The sequence below is a fragment of the Asparagus officinalis genome, chromosome 8 (assembly GCF_001876935.1).
Source record: "Asparagus officinalis chromosome 8, Aspof.V1, whole genome shotgun sequence".
Lineage (NCBI taxonomy): Eukaryota > Viridiplantae > Streptophyta > Magnoliopsida > Asparagales > Asparagaceae > Asparagus > Asparagus officinalis.
Window position 1 is genome coordinate 12,063,402 of NC_033801.1, and position 18,734 is coordinate 12,082,135.

The following is an 18,734-nucleotide window of genomic DNA, read 5'->3' on the forward strand; positions in this document are numbered from 1 at the left end:
CTTTCTTAATTGTATGATTTGTATGTTTTCCTTTAATACAATCCACACAAATACCAAGATCGGTAAAATCCAAATTAGGAAGGATTTCATTCTTTACCAATCTTTGTATTCTTTCTTTGGAAATATGTCCCAAACGTTTATGCCACAAATAAGCTGAACTTTCATCCACTAAACTTCGTTTAGTTCCAACATTATGATGCAAGGTTAATAGAGATTCAGCAAAAAGATTATCAAGTCTTAATTTGTATAAACCATCAGAGAGAACACCAGAACCAATAAGATCATCCATTTCCAAATTTAAAAGAGTAACCAACGGTATCAAGTTTAGACAAGGAAACTAAGTTGCGAGAAACAGTAGGTACATAAAGAGTTTGAAAAAGATCTAAATGATGTCCAGTGTCTAAAAACAAACGGTAGGTTCCAATGGCCTCAACTGGAGCTTTGACTCGATTACCCATGAAGATGAAATTTTCATTTGGACTTATGGTTTGGGTCGTAAGGAATCCCTGCATCGTATTTGAAACATGAGTGGTAGAACCAGAATCAATCCACCAAGTATTATAAGGAACTTCTGTTAGGTTTGATTCGAAACATACAAAAGCAAGAGGTTTACCTTTCTTTTCGAACCATGCCTTACGTTTCAGGCAATCTTTCTGATAGTGTCCAGGCTTCTTGCAGAAATGACACTTATCGTTCTTTCGTTCCTTCTTGTGAACTTGGACAGGCGACACATTATCTTTCAGTGCTCTTTTCTTGCCCTTTCCATTATATTTTCCTGGTTTCTTTCCAGCTCCTTGATGACCCATGAGATTAATTGAGTGAATTCCTTGTTTCTTAAGCCTTGCTTCCTCTTGAATGAGCATACTTTGCAATTCAGTCACATTCCATTTATCTTTTATAGTATTGTAGTTTATTTGGAATGGACCATACTCAGAAGGTGGCTCGGCCTTCACCGAGCCACCTCAGGGTGGCTCGGCTTGGGCCGAGCCACCCTGGGGTGGTTCGGTTTCGGCCGAGTCCCCGGGTGTTTGTCCGTTTCGTCCTTTGTTTCCGGTTCTGGTTCTCTTGTGTGGTTGATTGACTTGGCAACGACTCTTTGACTTGATTCCAGATTTGGCAGTGAGTCGGGTTCCTGATATGGCAGTAAACCAACTTCTGAATTTGAGTCCGGAATTGATGTTGATTTGATCGTGATTCATCCGAGTTCGCTCTTGTTTAGATGACTCGGTGATTCACCTAAACATTGGTTTGATTCCGCGTGCGAGTGGATGCATTCCAATGCTTGGGTGCGATTTGTCGCCTCGTTAACCTGCTCCGTTGCGTATAGCTTGGCTTCAGCGTTGGCGAGCTAACGGTCTTGTTTGGATACGTCGCCCGGTGGTCCGTTTGTTAAATCGGCGTCGAGCTGTGCTAAGGGACCTATAGGCAATTTTATACGCCTACAGCAGCGGGCTTGTCATATAGGAGTGCAGAATCAAGATCCAGAACACCTAGGTGAAACTGAATTTGTTCACTCCATTCATGAAAATTAAGCCCATTGAACTTTACAATAGACGAGGCTTGCGAATGAAGAGAAATAGGTGCTGCAAATATATAGAATACCGACATATTAATGCTTTGAGTTATAAATACATAATACATATTTAACTAACAGTCAAATTAAACAATAATTGTACATCGATGTTCTCCTTTGGGTGATCCATCTATGTACAAAAATAAACATAATTGATGCTCAGTTTTGTTTTTCATATAGTTGGCAATTATATACTCCAATTAGACATGCTTGCTATCTTTGGATATTCTAAACATATCTAATCAGATGTAATAAATAACCACAGTCATGTTTATAGATTATAAAATTTACCAATCAACCTTTGGGCTATTCTTAAATATTTTATAATCAATAAACCTCAATTTACTCATGACAATGTATGTATTTATGCGATCATGTCATTTCATTAGTAGCATCACTTAATCATGAGTAATTGAAATTATATTATTACAATTTGATAAGCATGAGACTTCAAGGTATGGCCACTTTGGTGACTAACAAACCATTCATTAAAGTTCAAATTGTAAAATGAGATTTAGATAATAACGTTATAGTAAGCCCGCAAATAGTAATTCATGAACATTAACAATCCATGCATAATTAGTGCATTGACATAAATGGAAATATCATGCAGGCTAAATAGATATAGCAGCAGCAGAATTGAATTAGGCAGCTAATAATGAAAAAATAAATAAAACGAATTAGTAAAAATATCATTAGGAACCCAAGGCCCAAGGCCCATCAAAGACCATTAATATTTGGTGTAGCCCTAGGGGTTTGAACACCAAACCTCTAGGCCAAATCCTCAAACCTTACCACTAGGCTATTTGCATTAAAGTATTTAATATAATCATAATATGTATACATATTAAAGGATCAGTTAGTTCCGAATTCAAACAAGTTTCGAATTTTGCAGTGATGTATTCAATTGAATACGAAATTATCAAAATAACAAATTGTATTCTATAATCAGCGGAAAAATATAATTAGCAAATTTTTAAACATTTAATTAATTAACAGTAATAGAATTATTGATGGAAAATCATAAGTTCCTTAATCAAGGCTCTGATACCACATGTTAACATAACTTCTTAAGTAAATCAAACTTTATTTTGATTTAATCATCATAATACCAAGATCTTAGAACATATGATTTTCACTATGAACATTAATTAAGAAAAAAACGTACCTTGATCCATGATTTGAAACTTGAAGAAACTTGAACAATCTTAAAGACTTGAGTTTCTCTCTCCTAACCCTCTTATGCCATTCCGAAAATTTCTTGATGGAGAGAAAAAATTCACCTTAACGGGTAGAGAGAGGACCAAGCTTTTAAATAGAATAACCACTCACAATCCATCAATGTGGGTAGTTATTTTGACCAATAGGAATTTAGCATAAGTAATTAGTTATAAAACTAATCATAAATCATGACCACTAATCTAAAACGTGGGCCACTACTATAAAGAAAACTAACATATAGTTGCTACTCCTACCAAGGAGAGTCTTGAGAAGAGGACGAAGCAAAAGACTCAGTTGGTGTATCATTTTCTTATCATGAGGATTTGTTAGGATCAGAAGATTTATATTTTGGATTTTGATTAGCTTGAGAAGGTGAGAGCTATTGTGTGATGAGATTGCTAGGAAGAGCACATGAGCTAGGGATATGGGGGAGACTTCAGTTGGGCAACCATTTGGATCCTATCCTATTGATGATGCTATTCCCAGCCTTTCTGGAGACAGTGGAGCTTGTTGAACTTTGGATTCATTAGAAGAGAGAGTATATATAGATGATGAACATTGACTTGTCGTCCATGAGAGTTGACATGACCATGCAGCACACATACTACGATGCTTATTTGCAATATCTCATGGGTACCCTTTGCAGGTCAGATCCATCCCTAGTATACCACCAATTTATGGTGACTTTTTCCCAGAGCAGCACCTAGAGATCATGATGAGGAGATGAGGAGAGATGACATATGAGAGGCCTATGTGGTTATGGTTGGTCTATGTTGTTTTTTTTTCCTTCACTTTTATTTTTTAATCCTGGACATGTATGTGGTGATGCTTGAGATACAATGCTATGTACTAACTTTTTATTTGCTCTTAGTTGATTAGATAATCTACTTAGCCATTAATTTATTTATCCTTACCTGACATGTTGCATTTACATATTTTTTTTATTTTTTCTTTATTTCACTTGGTTTTAAAAAAATAAAAAATTTCTCTTTCTTTTTTTTTGTTTTCTTATGGAAAATAAAAAACAAAATAACAATTTCTCTTTTTTTTCTTTTTATTTTCTTATGGAAAATCAAAAACTAAACAAAGATTTCTCTGAATCAAAAACTAAACAAAGATTTCTCTTTCTTTTTTTAATTTTCTAATGGAAAAATAAAAATAAAACAAAAAGTTCTCTTTCTTTCCTTTTATTTTCTTATGAAAAATAAAAACAAAATAAATTTTTTTTCTTTCTTTTTGTTTTCTTTGAAAAATTAAAAAAAACTTTTGGTCATGCCTATGTATATGCTTTTACAAGATAAATCCAGATAAGATTATCTGTTGGTATATAGGCTTGATATATTATATTGATTCACATATTATTTTCACATATATTTACATATTACATGTGTGAACAATTGATAAAGATATGCTTGCCGTTTCACCAGATTTTTCATATTATGTTTTACACACTTAGTTTTATATTTATCATGTTTAGTGTTGTGAAATAATAATAAATGGTTTTATATGTTGTTCAGAAAGTATTTTTGGATACATAAAAAAGGTTTCATCTCATTCTTATACTTGAATACAGCACCAAATTTCTTTATATGTACAAAGTACATATGTGTTATAAAAATTCCAAGCAAAAAGAGTGCTTTTATGATAAGATGAAAGATCCACACTCTATGAATTCATGGTAAAATTGAGTGTATTTGTAAAAAGATGGTCAAAGACTCACACTCATGGATATATGTGTGCATATCTCAAGGATATGTATCCTATACTAAATATGTCCTATATTAGAGGTGGTGTACATCGCCGACCAAACTCTATGGTTTTTCCTCTGAAAAATCCTTTTATGGCTAGCATGATAGAGCGAGATTTTAGATCTTAATTCTAATTAAGGTTGAGATAATTCAAATTGTGCTACAAGCTCAAAACTATTTTACGATATATCTAATTTTTTATGAACTAATATAATTTTGTATTTGTTTCACATACTTTTTTCTTATTAGTTTGTGCTTATTTCTTAATATGATATTTGTATGTGTTTTCTGTATTTTGAAGTTATATTTGTATCTCTTGTGCTATTTTTCTACAATCTCTTTGTGAGTCGATATGTATTTCTCTTCCTTGTGCCTTTGGATGATTTCTTTTATCTGAATTTTTTAAGTGATGATTTCTTTTATCTGAATTTTTTGAGTATAAAGTTTAACCATTGTTATGTTTATCTTTTGCTAATAACAAAAGTGGGAGAGAAGTGGAAGATTTGAATTTTTTTGCATGCTACTTTCATGATATATGCTGTGTACGCAAAGATTTAGGGGGAGCTTTGTGATTTCAGTACATGTTTACACTTTCATAATGCATGAATGAAGGAGGAGCTTCGCATATTGTTTTCCTTTGCATGAAAAAGTGTTTATGCGCTTATTTTGCTAAATATATATATCTCAAAATGTATTGTATTCTGCATTTTAAAATTTGAGTTTTGTTATTATAAAAAGGGAGAGATTGTTAAAATGTTGCTCGTATAATATGTCATGTTTGATATATAATAACAAACTCTATATTTATTACCGATGATTATATCAGATGATATATTTTAGATATAAACATGTATACTAGAGATACGCGGAAAAATGATGTAAAACTCAATATGAATGCTGATTTAAGCCTTCACACCATCAATGGTCACGAGGCAACCATCGTGGTCAACTGTCAATCGATGGATTATAGTGCATAATTGGAGAAAGATGGAAACTGGATTCAGTTACCATCAATGGACTACAGTGACCCGTTGATGGTCCGCTACATCATTGATGGACTATAGTGAATATTCAATAACTTTTAGAAAACAGAATTCAGATAATTGGACTACTGGGTATCATCGATGATAAGTAAGGGACCATCGATGTTCGCATTTTATCATTGATGGTGACAATGCTAGTTGGCAAATTCAGTGATTCAATTGCAGTTGTTCGGCAACCCCTTTCATCTCCACCTTATACTATGATTCTTATATCTCTTTCCTTTATTATTAAATGCTATATAAGATAGAAAGAGATCATATCTTGAAGATGTTCATGCTTTGAGAAATTGAGAGATTTATTCTAGGGTTTTGAGTAAAGAAGTTGACTTGTGATTTCAATCCTTAGAGGATCGTAAAACTATTTCTCGTCACGCTCAGCATCTAAGGATCGTCTCAGCGAGGAGATTTGCCCTTAGCGTTCAACATCATCACCACTTCTTTATTGATCTTTTCTTATATCTTCTGAAGAACCATTTGCTTAAAAGAGCTGTAAGCTTTTTTTTAATTTATGCTTAAACAGTTTGGTTGGTTTGTTTTTCATGGCGTACTCAAGACAGTGATAATTGAGAGTTGGGACTAGGTAGGGCTGGCTGCTTTACTCATCTATGAGGAGTTAGGTTAGACAACTAGTTTTGGGTAGATTTTAGAGCACAGTGTTTGTAAGCCTACTAAATCGGGTTGTGATTTAGGTGAACTCTGGTCATAACGAATAAAGCCCTTCGTGAGAAGGTAGAGTGGATGTAGGATTTCTATCCGAACCACTATAAAAATCTTGAGTATTCTTGGTTTTAGATTTTTGTTTTTATTTTGTTATTATTTTTGCCGCATATTCTGTATTCTAGTGAAATTTTGTAGGAAACCTATTCAATCCCCCTACCCCACCTCTAGGCTTGCCACTTTGTTTCAATAGCTAACTCTTCTTAATCCTCAATTAACCCTTTGCTAAACAGAGCTTTAGATTAATAAATGGACTAATTATATTAACCGTTCTTCCTGATCACTGCTCCCTATCCCTTTGCGCCAAATGTTAAGTGTGTAAATATCAAAGGACAATTTATATTTTTGATTCGTACCGGTCAAGTTCTTTTGGTAGTTTTAGCGGGCTGGGGCTCATTCCCGTCATTTCAAAGAAACAAAAATAAGAAAATAGATTGTGACTTCTCTTCTTGATTTAACTAGAAGAATAGGCATTACCACATATTTCAGTAGTTATTTAACAAAATGTACTACCCTGCTCGTACATGTCAATTTTCTTTCCTTATAAGGACCCTGCTCAAACGAGCCTCACAATCATCATTTGAACGTAACATTTTGCAATATGGAGGACTACAACACCCTCCTCATCCTCTTGGCTACCCTCTCCACCATCCTCCTCCTCCACCTCCGGCGCCACCCCGCCACCGTCCAATCTCTCCTCCCCTCCCTCCATCTCCCCCTTCCCTCCCCATCATCGCCACCTGCACGCTCCTCTCCCTCCCCCTCCATCACTCCCTCCTCCGCTCTCCGCCTATACGGCCCGTATTCCTCCTCCGTCTCGGCTCCCGTCGCGCCGTTGTCGTCTCCTCCGTTGCCGCCATCCAAGAATGCCTGGTCAAGAACGACCTCACCTTCTCCGACCGCCCTTTCCTCCCCAGCGTCAAGGACCTCACCTTCGACCACACGCCTTCGGCTCCACCCCGCTTCGGCCCCTCTGGCAAAGCCATCGCCGACGCGCCCAATGCCGTCCTCTTTTCCCCAGCCATCATCCAGTCCCTCTCCGCCGGAATCATCCATCAAGAAGTCAAAGTCATGCTAAGATCCCTTCTCAGAAAAGGGAAAGGAGGGGGAGGAGTCTGCACTTTACGGCCGAAGCTGTCTGAGCTGACGATGAATGTGATAATGAGGGCGGTAGCAGGGAAGCGGTGCTTCGGGGAGGATGAAGACGATGCTACGGAGATCGGGAGGAAGTTTCGTTGGGCCGTGGAGGAGTACTTCCGCCTGATAAACGCTGTGAGCGTGGCGGATCTTTTGCCGTTCTTGAAGTGGGTGGGTGCGGGGTTGTGGGATAGAGCGGAGAGGAGGAGGGTGAGGAGGGAGCTGGGTGACCTGGTGGCTGAGTTGTTGGACGAGGTAAGAAAACAAAGATGCAACAAGAAGAAAGACAAGAAGAGCATTAATACTGCTAATACTACTGTAGTTGAGGCTTTGGTGGAGATGCAGGAGAGGGAGGGGGAGGACCACTACAACGGAAACTACCTCGAAGGAATGATACAGGTATCAGTTGGCCGGGGGTGGGAGTGAACTAAGTAATTCACGTATAATTCGTTGATTATTGTTTGGAGCCATCTGGTCACATTCGATTAGGTAGTTCACTTATTCAATTCATAAAGGAATAGATTTTAAGCTAGATATATAGTCAATTCGATTGTCTACTAATTTAACGTACGGTTTGGATTCGGATCCTCTCCACTACCAACCAAAAAAACAGTGGAGGGACCACTACATAATCACGGCCATTGATTATCTAGTTAATGGTTGTGATTTTTTCTTTTAGTGCAAATTAAGAATGAGTGCAATACACGGGGGTATGGTAAGTGTTAGATTTAGATTGTATCATAACCGTCTACTAAATAATACACGGGGGTATGGTAAGTGTTAGATTTAGATTGTATCATAACCGTCTACTAAATAATCAACGATTAAGATTAAAAGCAGTGGTCTCTCCACTGCTTTTTTGTAGTGGAGAGAATCCAAATCCTTTCTCTAATTTACTTCCCTTCTCTCTATACCTCTCATCCTCTAATGAGTATCTATCGGCACCTGTCAGAAAAGCTCTTAATTAAATATTTATTTAAAAAGCTTACCTTCTGGTCATATAAATTTATATCTTACAAATAAATTTAATACTATTAGAAAAGTGGGCTATCATGAAGCATTTCTTCTCGAATGTCCTCCAGCACATCCATTCAATACATGCATGCTCAAGTTTTCATAACCTCTCCATTGCTTGCACATCCATGCATACATATATGAAGACATACATATAATTTTTCATAACCTCCCAATTGATTGCTGTTAATTTTCAAATTAAACACCCACTCATAACACTCCACTAACACTTTGTACACTAAATATAAACTTATCTGCACTAATGATAAAAAATATTACAACTAATCCTTGCCCACCAAATCGTTATAAACAACAATAAAAATTTATCACGCTTCTCCAATCCAACGATCCAATTCATAATTAAAATTTAGATAGGGAACAAAAGAGACAAATATAGTTCCCTTTTCTCTTCGCTGTTTCAGGATCCTCGAGCTCGCTTTCTCCATAATCTTTATAATTTTCATATTCCTTTCTTGATCAACATTGCTATGCACTGAGATTTTAAGGCGTTTATTTGGTTTTTGCCTTTTTTTGGAGATGACGTGAATATATGTGGTTCATTTAATAATTAATAATTAAAGTTTCTATCCATTTTCGCATTTTGTTTTTTTTTTTGTCAATGAAGTAATTTTATTTCATTTACCAAAGTAAAAAACAGTTATGAACATCGAGATCTCTAAAGAGAGAAAGCTAACCAAAAATCTTCTAATGACACTAACTAACTTCTATCAAACTAACTAACTTCACAAAGATGTAATCCAATCTTTATTTTCTGCTGAAATAGGATTATTCATGTAGATGGTTAAAATATCAATTTTGATATTCCTAACCACTTGAAAAGCACTTCTAATCTTCTGCTGAAAGAACTTGAGATTCCTTTCCCTCCAGATACTGTAAATAGCCGCCGATATTGCCATCCTCTTCAAGTTCTACTTGAACCCATTTCCTCTCAACTTGGTGATAAACCAATCCATCAGTATGTACTCACAGGCTTGCTAATCAAACTTAAGCCAGTCCATAATAGATAGCCACACTTCTCTTGAAAAAGGGCAGGTAAAAAACAGGTGATTTCTGCATTCTGCTGCAGCCGAACACAAGTAACATATATTTGTGTTTATTGTTCCTCTCTTCATCAATCTGTCTTGAGTAAGAAGTCTGTTCTGAGCTGCAAGCCAAAATACAAATGCATGTTTTGGATAATTCATCTTTCCCCATACTGTACCAAACCAGGACACTCTTTGATTTATTGGGGAGAATTTTTCATAGACTGCAGACAGTTTAATTTTTGAATTCTTATAGCAAGAACTCAGCATATGCTTCAAATTATCTACTCCTCCCATAACAACCAGAGCTTTATTTCTGATTTTGATAAGTTGTTTCCAACACCAAGAGTCCCCAGTTTTTGCGAGAACATGCCAAACATCTAAATGCTTTAAGTAGTTTCCATGAATCCATTTTACCCTCAACACTTCCTTATTGACATGAATATACCACAAGCTTCTCAAAGCTGATGCCAAGTTCCAAATAGAAGCTGAGAAAACACCCAAGCCTCCTTGTCTTTTACCACTGCAAATTTTATCCCATGATACCAGCAGAGTTCTAAAAGAATTTTTAGATTTTCCCATAAGAACTTCCTACATAACTCATCGATCTTTTGGGTAACTTTAACAGGTAGGATGAAATTTGATGTCCAAAAGTTTTGGACCCCCAGTATAACACTCTTAATCACCTGAATTCTCCCCGCATAGGATAGGTTATCATGCTTTAACCATTTTTGAAACTGACTTGTAATTTTTTCAGTAAGAGGATTACAATCCTCAATTGTAAAGCCTTTTATAGATCAGAGGAACCCCCAGATATTTGAAAGGAAGAGTGCCTTCATTGAAGCCCAAGAAACTGTGTATAGCCTCTTTGACAGAAGCATATTCACCCCACCATAGTATACAGCACATTTATCCAAATTAGCTTCCAAACCAGTGATCTCACTGAAATCTCTGATGCATTGATATAATTTTTAAACTGAGTACAAGTCCCCTTTGGCAAATAGAAGTAGATCATCCGCAAAAATAAGATGCGAGATTTTGAGCTTATTACACTTAGGATGATATTTGAATACTCTGTCACTTTTCAAAAGATCCAATTTTCTCGACAAGTACTCCATGCTCAAAATGAATAGGTATGGGGATAGGGGATCACCCTGTCTTAACCCTCTTCTTCCTTCAAAATATCCATGAAGAGAACCATTAAGAGAAATTGAGAATTTTGGAGAGGAAATGCAAGCCATGATCCAATTAACCATTACTTTCGGGAACCTCAGTCCTTGAAGCATTACTTTCAAAAAGTCCTAATTTATTGTGTCAAAAGCTTTCCTAATATCAATATTCAACATGATTCTTGATGAGATGTTTTTCCTGGAATAATTTTTAGCAAGTTCATGAGCCAAGGCAATGTTGCTAGTAATTTGTCTTCCTTTGATAAAAGCACTTTGAGCCTCATTCACAATGTCCCCCATAATTTGTTTAATTCTGTCAGCTAAAATCTTGGAGATGAATTTATACAGGCAGTTGCAGCAGGATATAGGTCTGAAATCAGAGGGTGATTTAGGACATTTTACCATTGGAATTAGAGTGATGGAAGTAGAGTTGACCATTCCCAACATCTTCCCATTTTTGAAGAATTCCAGAATTGCTGATGATATCGATCTCATCCCCAATCCCATTTTCGCATTTTGATTTTATCTCAAATGATGTTTGTGCTGGATTTTGTTAACTATGAGGTTTTTGGTGATTTCTTATATGGTTACATGCATTGACTTAAAGAAGCAAAAAGAAACTCTTGTCTTATTCATGTAGCTTATCAGTTTGATGCTAAACATTATTCTATATTAATAAGTTAATTATTATTAATTAAATAAATAATTCAATAAATAAGTAAGTTAATTTAATAAATTATAAGGTAGCTACGTGTTTTTTAGCCTTTTAGAAAACTGCTTAAATTTCGGTATTCCTTGGATAATATCACTTAACTCACAAATTGTCATAAAACCCTACTAATCTTTAGTGATCTCAGTAAGTCCCCTCAAATTTTCAACAATTTTTAGAAAATTCATCTTTATGATGTTAATGCTGACTTTGTTCTTTTTCAAATGAAGGTACATTTATGTAGAGTGATGTTTCTTCCAATGAAAATTGTATTTTACACTTTTAGGTTTTTTTAACAATGTTAAAAGTTGAAAGGGTTTTTTTGAGAATCCCAGATCTTAAGGAGGTTTCGTGATATTTTAAAAGTTCAAAAGGTTATTTGGAGGCTTTTGTTGAATTTACCCTAAATAAAAAGTATAAAGTTATGACTGAGAAAATTAGTTTGATATCTAATAAATTTTCGATTACAAATAAAACTAATTTGAAATACTATATATAATAAAAATATACATTAACTACATAAATTATCATTGCATAGAAATAGTAAAATAAAAACACGTGTAATGCATGTGCATCATAGTAGTATAAAAATAAATGCAAAAGGAAAAAAGTCTAGCACAATTTATGGTAATATAATTGCAACCAATATCGAATTAGATGAGAAAGAAAAATCTATTGGAATTGATCGTAAGCTAGCGACAATAAATAGGGAAATAAATACAAAAGAGAAGGGTTCATTTGTGGGATTCAAACACAAGATTATAGAGAAAAGAAACCAAAACACAACCAATTCCCTTGGAACTTGTTTGGTATGACTGTATGAGGTTAAAGAAATCTTTAATATAGTAATTATCACCCTAGAAAAATTAACATGGGAAATATTTTTATGTTTGGTATTTCAATTAGGATAAAAGTTAACCTCAAACGGATCACTCCATTCTTAATCCAAAATATTAAAAAAGTTTACAAAAACATCCTCATAATTTATAACATATAAATAACACTAAAATTTCAAACCTTATAAAGAACATCATAAAATTTTTGGAATTTGCAAAAAAATACCTTGAAACTTTTTTAAATTAAAAAAGAGTTACAATTTCAAAATTTGCAAAAAATACTATAATTTTCAAAATGAATACAGTACATGGAAAATCTAAGAATTATAAATTGCTCCCTAAATTTTTTTAAATTTATAAAAAACACCCTAAAACATTTAAAAGTTGCAAAAAAACCTCAAAATTTTAAAACTTACAAAAGTATCTTCAAATGTACATATAATAAATTGGAAACTAGGATTATAAATAGCAACTTAAAAATTTTGGAATTTGGAGAAAATACACTTACTTTCAAAAATTGCAAAAACACCTTCTAAATTTGAAATTTACAAAAAATAATGTAAGAATTTTAAACCTACAACTAGTATGCTAAAAATCTAGGAATTACAAGCAGCCCCTTGAAACATTTTGAATTTACAAAAAATACCCTAAAAATTTTAAAATATGCTAAAAGATCCCTCAAAAATTGAGATAACAAGAAAATACCTCTCTGTAATTTTTTACCTATTCAGGTTGACTCTTGTAAATGTCAAAACTTTTTATGGTGTGTTTATGATTTTTAAAAGTTTTAGCGTGCATTTGAAAATTCTAAAATTTTTAAGTGCTTGTTTGTAATCCTAGATTTTTTAGTTTGTAAAATTTTAAAGGAGTTTCTAAAAAAGTTTGCATTTTACGATGTTTTTTGATACTTTTGAAAGATTCAGTTTGATTTTACAAATAAAAGATTCCAGGGGCCATCTGTAATTCTTATATTTTTTTTAGGGTACTATTCTTGGTTTGAAGTTTTCGGACTCTTTGTACAAATTTTGAAATTTTGAGGGCATTTGTGTAAGATTTAAAATTTTTATGTTCACAAAAATTTTAAGGGGCCATTTGTAATTCTAAGATTTTCAATGTACTATTTGTAGATTCAAAATATTCGTAGAATTTTTTGTAAAATTTAAAATTTTGATTTTTTTCAACTTTGAAAATTTAGGGTGCTTTCTACAAATTCTAAAATTTGAGGTGTCTATTTGCAATTCATATATTTTTAATTTTCCTTTTTAGGTTTGAAATTTTAAAGCTTTTTCTATAAGTTTTAAAATTCTGAGGATGTTTTTGTTAATTTTTAAAAGTTATGGCATGTTTTTTACAAATTTAAAACATTTTAGGGGCTATTTGTAAATCTTAGATTCTCAATTTATTGTTTTGTATTTGAAATTTTCAGTTATGTTTGTACATCTATAATTTTTATGGAGTTTTTTGCAAGTTTTTAAAGTTTTAGGGCGTTTTCTATGAATTCCAAAACTTTTGGGGCTGTTTGTATTTCCTTGATTTTCATTGTAATAGATTAGATTCATAATTTTCACTTTGTTCTTTTAATTTGGTTTTTGAGAGTGGCTTTTGTAATTTTTAAAGCTTTTTTGTAAATTCAAAAAAATTTCGCCGGGCTTCTTGTAAGATTTGGAAGTTTCACTGTTATTTGTATGTTTGAATTTCTAAGATGTTTTTGCAATTTTTGAAAATTTTGAGGGTTTATTTATAGCTTTGAGATTGATGGTGGTTGTTTGTAATTTTCTATTTTACAAGGGAATATTGATAATTTTTTTAATTTTTGGGCTTGTTGGTAAGTTTTGGAATTTTTGGTGTTATGTATAATTGCATATAGTTAAATGATTCAAGCATAAACTTTTCTCTTTTTTTATCTTACCCCTTCACTTAGTTAAAGTTTATCCTCATATATGGTTAAACTATTAACCTTAGTGAAATTTTAACATGATAATAAATATGTTTAAAGTTAAGAAAAAATTTACCAGGATAAAGTTTTAACCCTTTTACCCTTGTATCAAACAAACCCCTAATGCATATCTGTTTATAAATATTTTTTTTTGTTTGACAAGGGAACCTAAAATATTTTAGGAAATAAATTTCATATGGGTGCTCCCCTAGAAAGTCAAATTTGAGACATTGTCTACTACTCATAGGTAGCTTACTAATTAGGCTAGACCCTATTAGATATTCATGAATAAATATTGAACAGTATAGTATTTACCGAATCAAATTTGAATACAAATCCTATTCAACTTGATTTCAAATATTTCAAATTCTACATTATTCGAATTCTAATAGTGAAATATTCTATTTAATTTGATTCCATTCCACCCCTATCAAACTTGAATTGGGATCAATCCTCTTTATTTTCATTTGGGCAAATTAGGCTGCGAGTTTGACGACTGTAAAGTAAACTGAAATTGAAAAAAAGAAAGTATTTGCTCGACAAAGTACTCTCTTATTACTTTCTCTATATATATTTGTAAAATCTTATTTGAATGATAGGAAGTGAAAAAAAAAGTTGACATGACGAATAATGTTATATTTACTTTCATAATGTTATGTACATATATCTTATTTGAATGATAGGAAGTGAAAAAAAAGTTGACATGATGAATAATGTTATATATATCTTACTCTATATATCTTACTGACGAGGTTCGTCTAATTTAGGAAACTCGTTTGTTTGACGAGGTTAGCCCGATCGATGAAGTTCGTCTGATTTGCTGCAAGGTGCAACGCGACCTTCGCTTTTAGACGTTACTGTATGCAGCAGTTACAACATTATTTAAATTAATTGTTGTTACAATCATAATGATTTGTAACAGTCACATTGATTATAGGTGACTCTTGAGTTGGCCTTAGAGGCCTGTAAATAGTGCCTCTTGGGGCAGCTCTTGGTGAGCTCTGGTATACACACGAAAATATATTGAGCTGTTGTGCTGCTGCTGGTGCAGAGCCTGTGCACGAAGGAACTGTTGTGCTGCTGCTGGTGCAAAGTCTGTGCCCGAAGTAACTGTTGTGCTGCTACTGCTACAGAGCCTATGCCCAAAGGATTTTTGCCTAAACCGAAAGGTTTAAGAGATCGAGGAGATCTTTGTCTTGACCGAAAGGTCTTATAGATCGATAAGATCTTGACAATACTTGGTTGGTACACACCATTGTTTTGTACTGCTGTTCTTTGAAGCAGTTTGACCTTGGGATCATTGTTTCGGAGTAGACGAAATATTGCTTTAAGCACAGCGTTTCACAAATACACAACAGTTAACTTAAAAAGTTTAAAATTACAGTACATCAACTTTTACTGTTTTATTCCAGATTTAACCACAATCTCCAACATGTATTGCTTACTAATGCGATTTTGACAAATTTCATGAACACATGCAGAGTCTGTTAATAGCTGGGATTCCCACTATAACCGAACAACTTGAATGGACCATGGCTCTTCTCCTCAACCATCCTGAAGCCAAGAACAAGGCAACCTCTGAAATAAACTCCCTTGTGGGTCATGATCGCCTTCTCGACTACTCTGACATCCCCAATCTTCCCTACCTCAGCAGCATCGTCAAAGAATCCTTTCGGCTCTGCCCTGTCGATCCCCTCCTTGTCCCCCGCGAATCAAGAAATGAGTGCACGATCGGAGGATTCCATGTTCCTTCGGGTACCATGCTAATTCCAAATGTGTATGCAGTGTACCAAGATCCTGAGCACTGGACTGATCCTACGAGCTTCAAGCCTGAAAGGTTCTTGGATGCTGAGGAGAAGATGAAAGATCTGGAGACTGTGTATTTTCCTTTTGGGATCGGAAGGAGGAATTGTCCGGGGTCAGGTTTGGCAATGAGAGTGATACTCATGGCTTTAGGAGGTTTGCTTCAGTGCTTCGAGTGGGAGAGAGTCGGAGAGGAGCTCGTAGACATGACTGAGGGTCGGGCTTTCGATGTGCCCATGCTTAAGCCCTTGGTGGCCAAGTATAAGGCTCGGCACGCTATGCTGCCTCTTTTATCTTGATCATTATCAAGGTAAGTAAGTCCCTCTATGTTTTTGGTTTTTTATGATGAATCAATCTAGTTGTGGGCCTCCTCATATGTAGAGGGGCGTCATTTAAATAAAAAGTCCATATATTTGTCCGAGAATGCGAATAAAATTCTTGTAATAATATGGAAAATAGAAACATTACTAGTATTTATGAATCTGGTTTAATGAAGGGGACCCATCATACATGCATGATTAATACTCATGATATGTATGCTGTAAATTGTTTGTAAAGAAAAGATCAAGTAGTTTGCCAAATGTACGAACTAAGAAGAAAGAGTCAATTGCATTGTCTTTGTGATAATCATGATTTCACTTGAATCATGTGAAAGTGGCTATTCGCTGTAGAAATTAATTAGATGTAAGCAAAAAAAAAAAAAAAAAAAATCTATGATCTACAACTTTCACTGGGATATACTCTGTTGACAATATGTAATTTTCATTTATTTTCTTTGTCTTCAGTTAAGTGTAGTTGATGCATGGTTAGTAGGGGTGCACTCGGTCCGGATACGGCTCGGATATGATGCTTACCATATCCATATCCGCTTACCCATCTCGGATACGGATACAGATATAGATATATCTCGGTAAGAAAAAAATTCATAACCATATCCGCTAAAATCAGATACGGTTACGGATATACATGGGGATGTATGAGCAGATATGTATGCAGATACAAAACGGATATGAGAAAATTGATAGGGGAACATGTTGAAAGACCACTAAGGCTATATTGTGATAATAAATCTGCAGTAATGTATTCCAATAACAACAGGAGCTCAACTAAGTCAAAACATATTGACATTAAGTTCCTGGTTGTGAAAGAAAGGGTACAGAGTGGACAGATATCCATAGAGCACATTGGGACAAACTCCATGTTAGCTGATCCTCTTACTAAGGGATTGCCACCTAAGGTCTTTCATGAGCATACTGCTCATATGGGTGTGGTATTATTTGAGGATATTATGTTTTAGTGGGAGTTTGTAATTGTGGTGCTTTATGTTTGTTTGTATTGTCTGATCAGAATAAAGTTTTCAGTTAAGACACTCTGTTACATTATGTTTGGGTTTGACCTCACTAAGGAGGACCAGCATGAAAATTACATGCAATGTGATCAGTACATGTCTATTTTCAACTGGTCCTCCTTAGTGAGGTCAAAACCAAACATAATGTAACAGAGTGTCTTAACTGAAAACTTTATTCTGATCAGACAATACAAACAAACATAAAGCACCACAAATACAAACTCCCACTAAAACATAATATCCTCAAATAATACCACACCCATATGAGCAGTATGCTCATGAAAGACCTTAGGTGGCAATCCCTTAGTAAGAGGATCAGCTATCATGGAGTTTGTCCCAATGTGCTCTATGGATATCTGTCCACTCTGTACCCTTTCTTTCACAACCAGGAACTTAATGTCAATATGTTTTGACTTAGTTGAGCTCCTGTTGTTATTGGAATACATTACTGCAGATTTATTGTCACAATATAACCTTAGTGGTCTTTCAACATTTTCCAAAATGCGCAGTCCCGTGACAAAATTTCGCAGCCATATTCCCTGATTGGATGCCTCATAGCAAGCTACAAATTCTGCTGCCATAGTGGAGGAAGCTACTAGTGTTTGTTTGACACTTTTCCATGATATAGCTCCTCCTGCTAACATATAAATGTAGCCTGATGTAGACTTCCTGCTATCTTGGCATCCAGCAAAATCAGAGTCCGAATACCCAATGACCTCTAATTTCTCTGATTTTCTGTATGTGAGCATGTAATCTTTTGTTTTCTGAAGATACCTCATAACCCTTTTGACTGCTATCCAATGATCCATACCAGGGTTGCTTAAGTATCTGCCTAACATCCCAACAATGTACGCAATATCCGGACGCGTACATACCTGAGCATACATTAGACTTCCTACAGCCGAAGCATAAGGAATCTTCTGCATTTCCTGAATTTCAAGGTTACCTTTAGGGCACTGATTGAGACTAAACTTGTCTCCGCGGGTCACTCCAATCCGACCCGCGAAATCGCGGGTCACTCCAATCCGACCCGCGAAAACGCGGGTCACTCCAATCCGACCCGCGAAATCGCGGGTCACTCCAATCCGACCCGCGAAAACGCGGGTCACTCCAATCCGACCCGCGAAATCGCGGGTCACTCCAATCCGACCCGCGAAAACGCGGGTCACTCCAATCCGACCCGCGAAATCGCGGGTCACTTCAATCCGACCCGCCAAAGCGCGGGTCACTTCAATCCGACCCGCCGAAACGCAGGTCACTTCAATCTGACCCGCCAAAACGCAGGTCACTCCAATCCGACCTTCCAACTTGCGGGTCGTCCAAATCCGACCTTCCAACTTGCGGGTCGTCCAAATCCGACCTTCCAACTTGCGGGTCGTCCAAATCCGACCTTCCAACTTGCGGGTCACCCAAGTCTGACTCGCAACAGATTCAAGG

The 18,734-nt window shown here is 35.3% G+C and overlaps 1 protein-coding gene across 1 annotated transcript; it reads left to right on the top strand.

Annotated features, from left to right (window-relative positions):
* LOC109820866 (isoflavone 3'-hydroxylase-like) lies at window positions 6,807–16,523 on the top strand. Its single transcript, XM_020387062.1, has 2 exons — window positions 6,807–7,838; window positions 15,628–16,523. Exons 1-2 carry the CDS (start codon window positions 6,807–6,809, stop codon window positions 16,246–16,248), a joined length of 1,653 nt encoding a protein of 550 aa, XP_020242651.1. The 3' UTR covers window positions 16,249–16,523.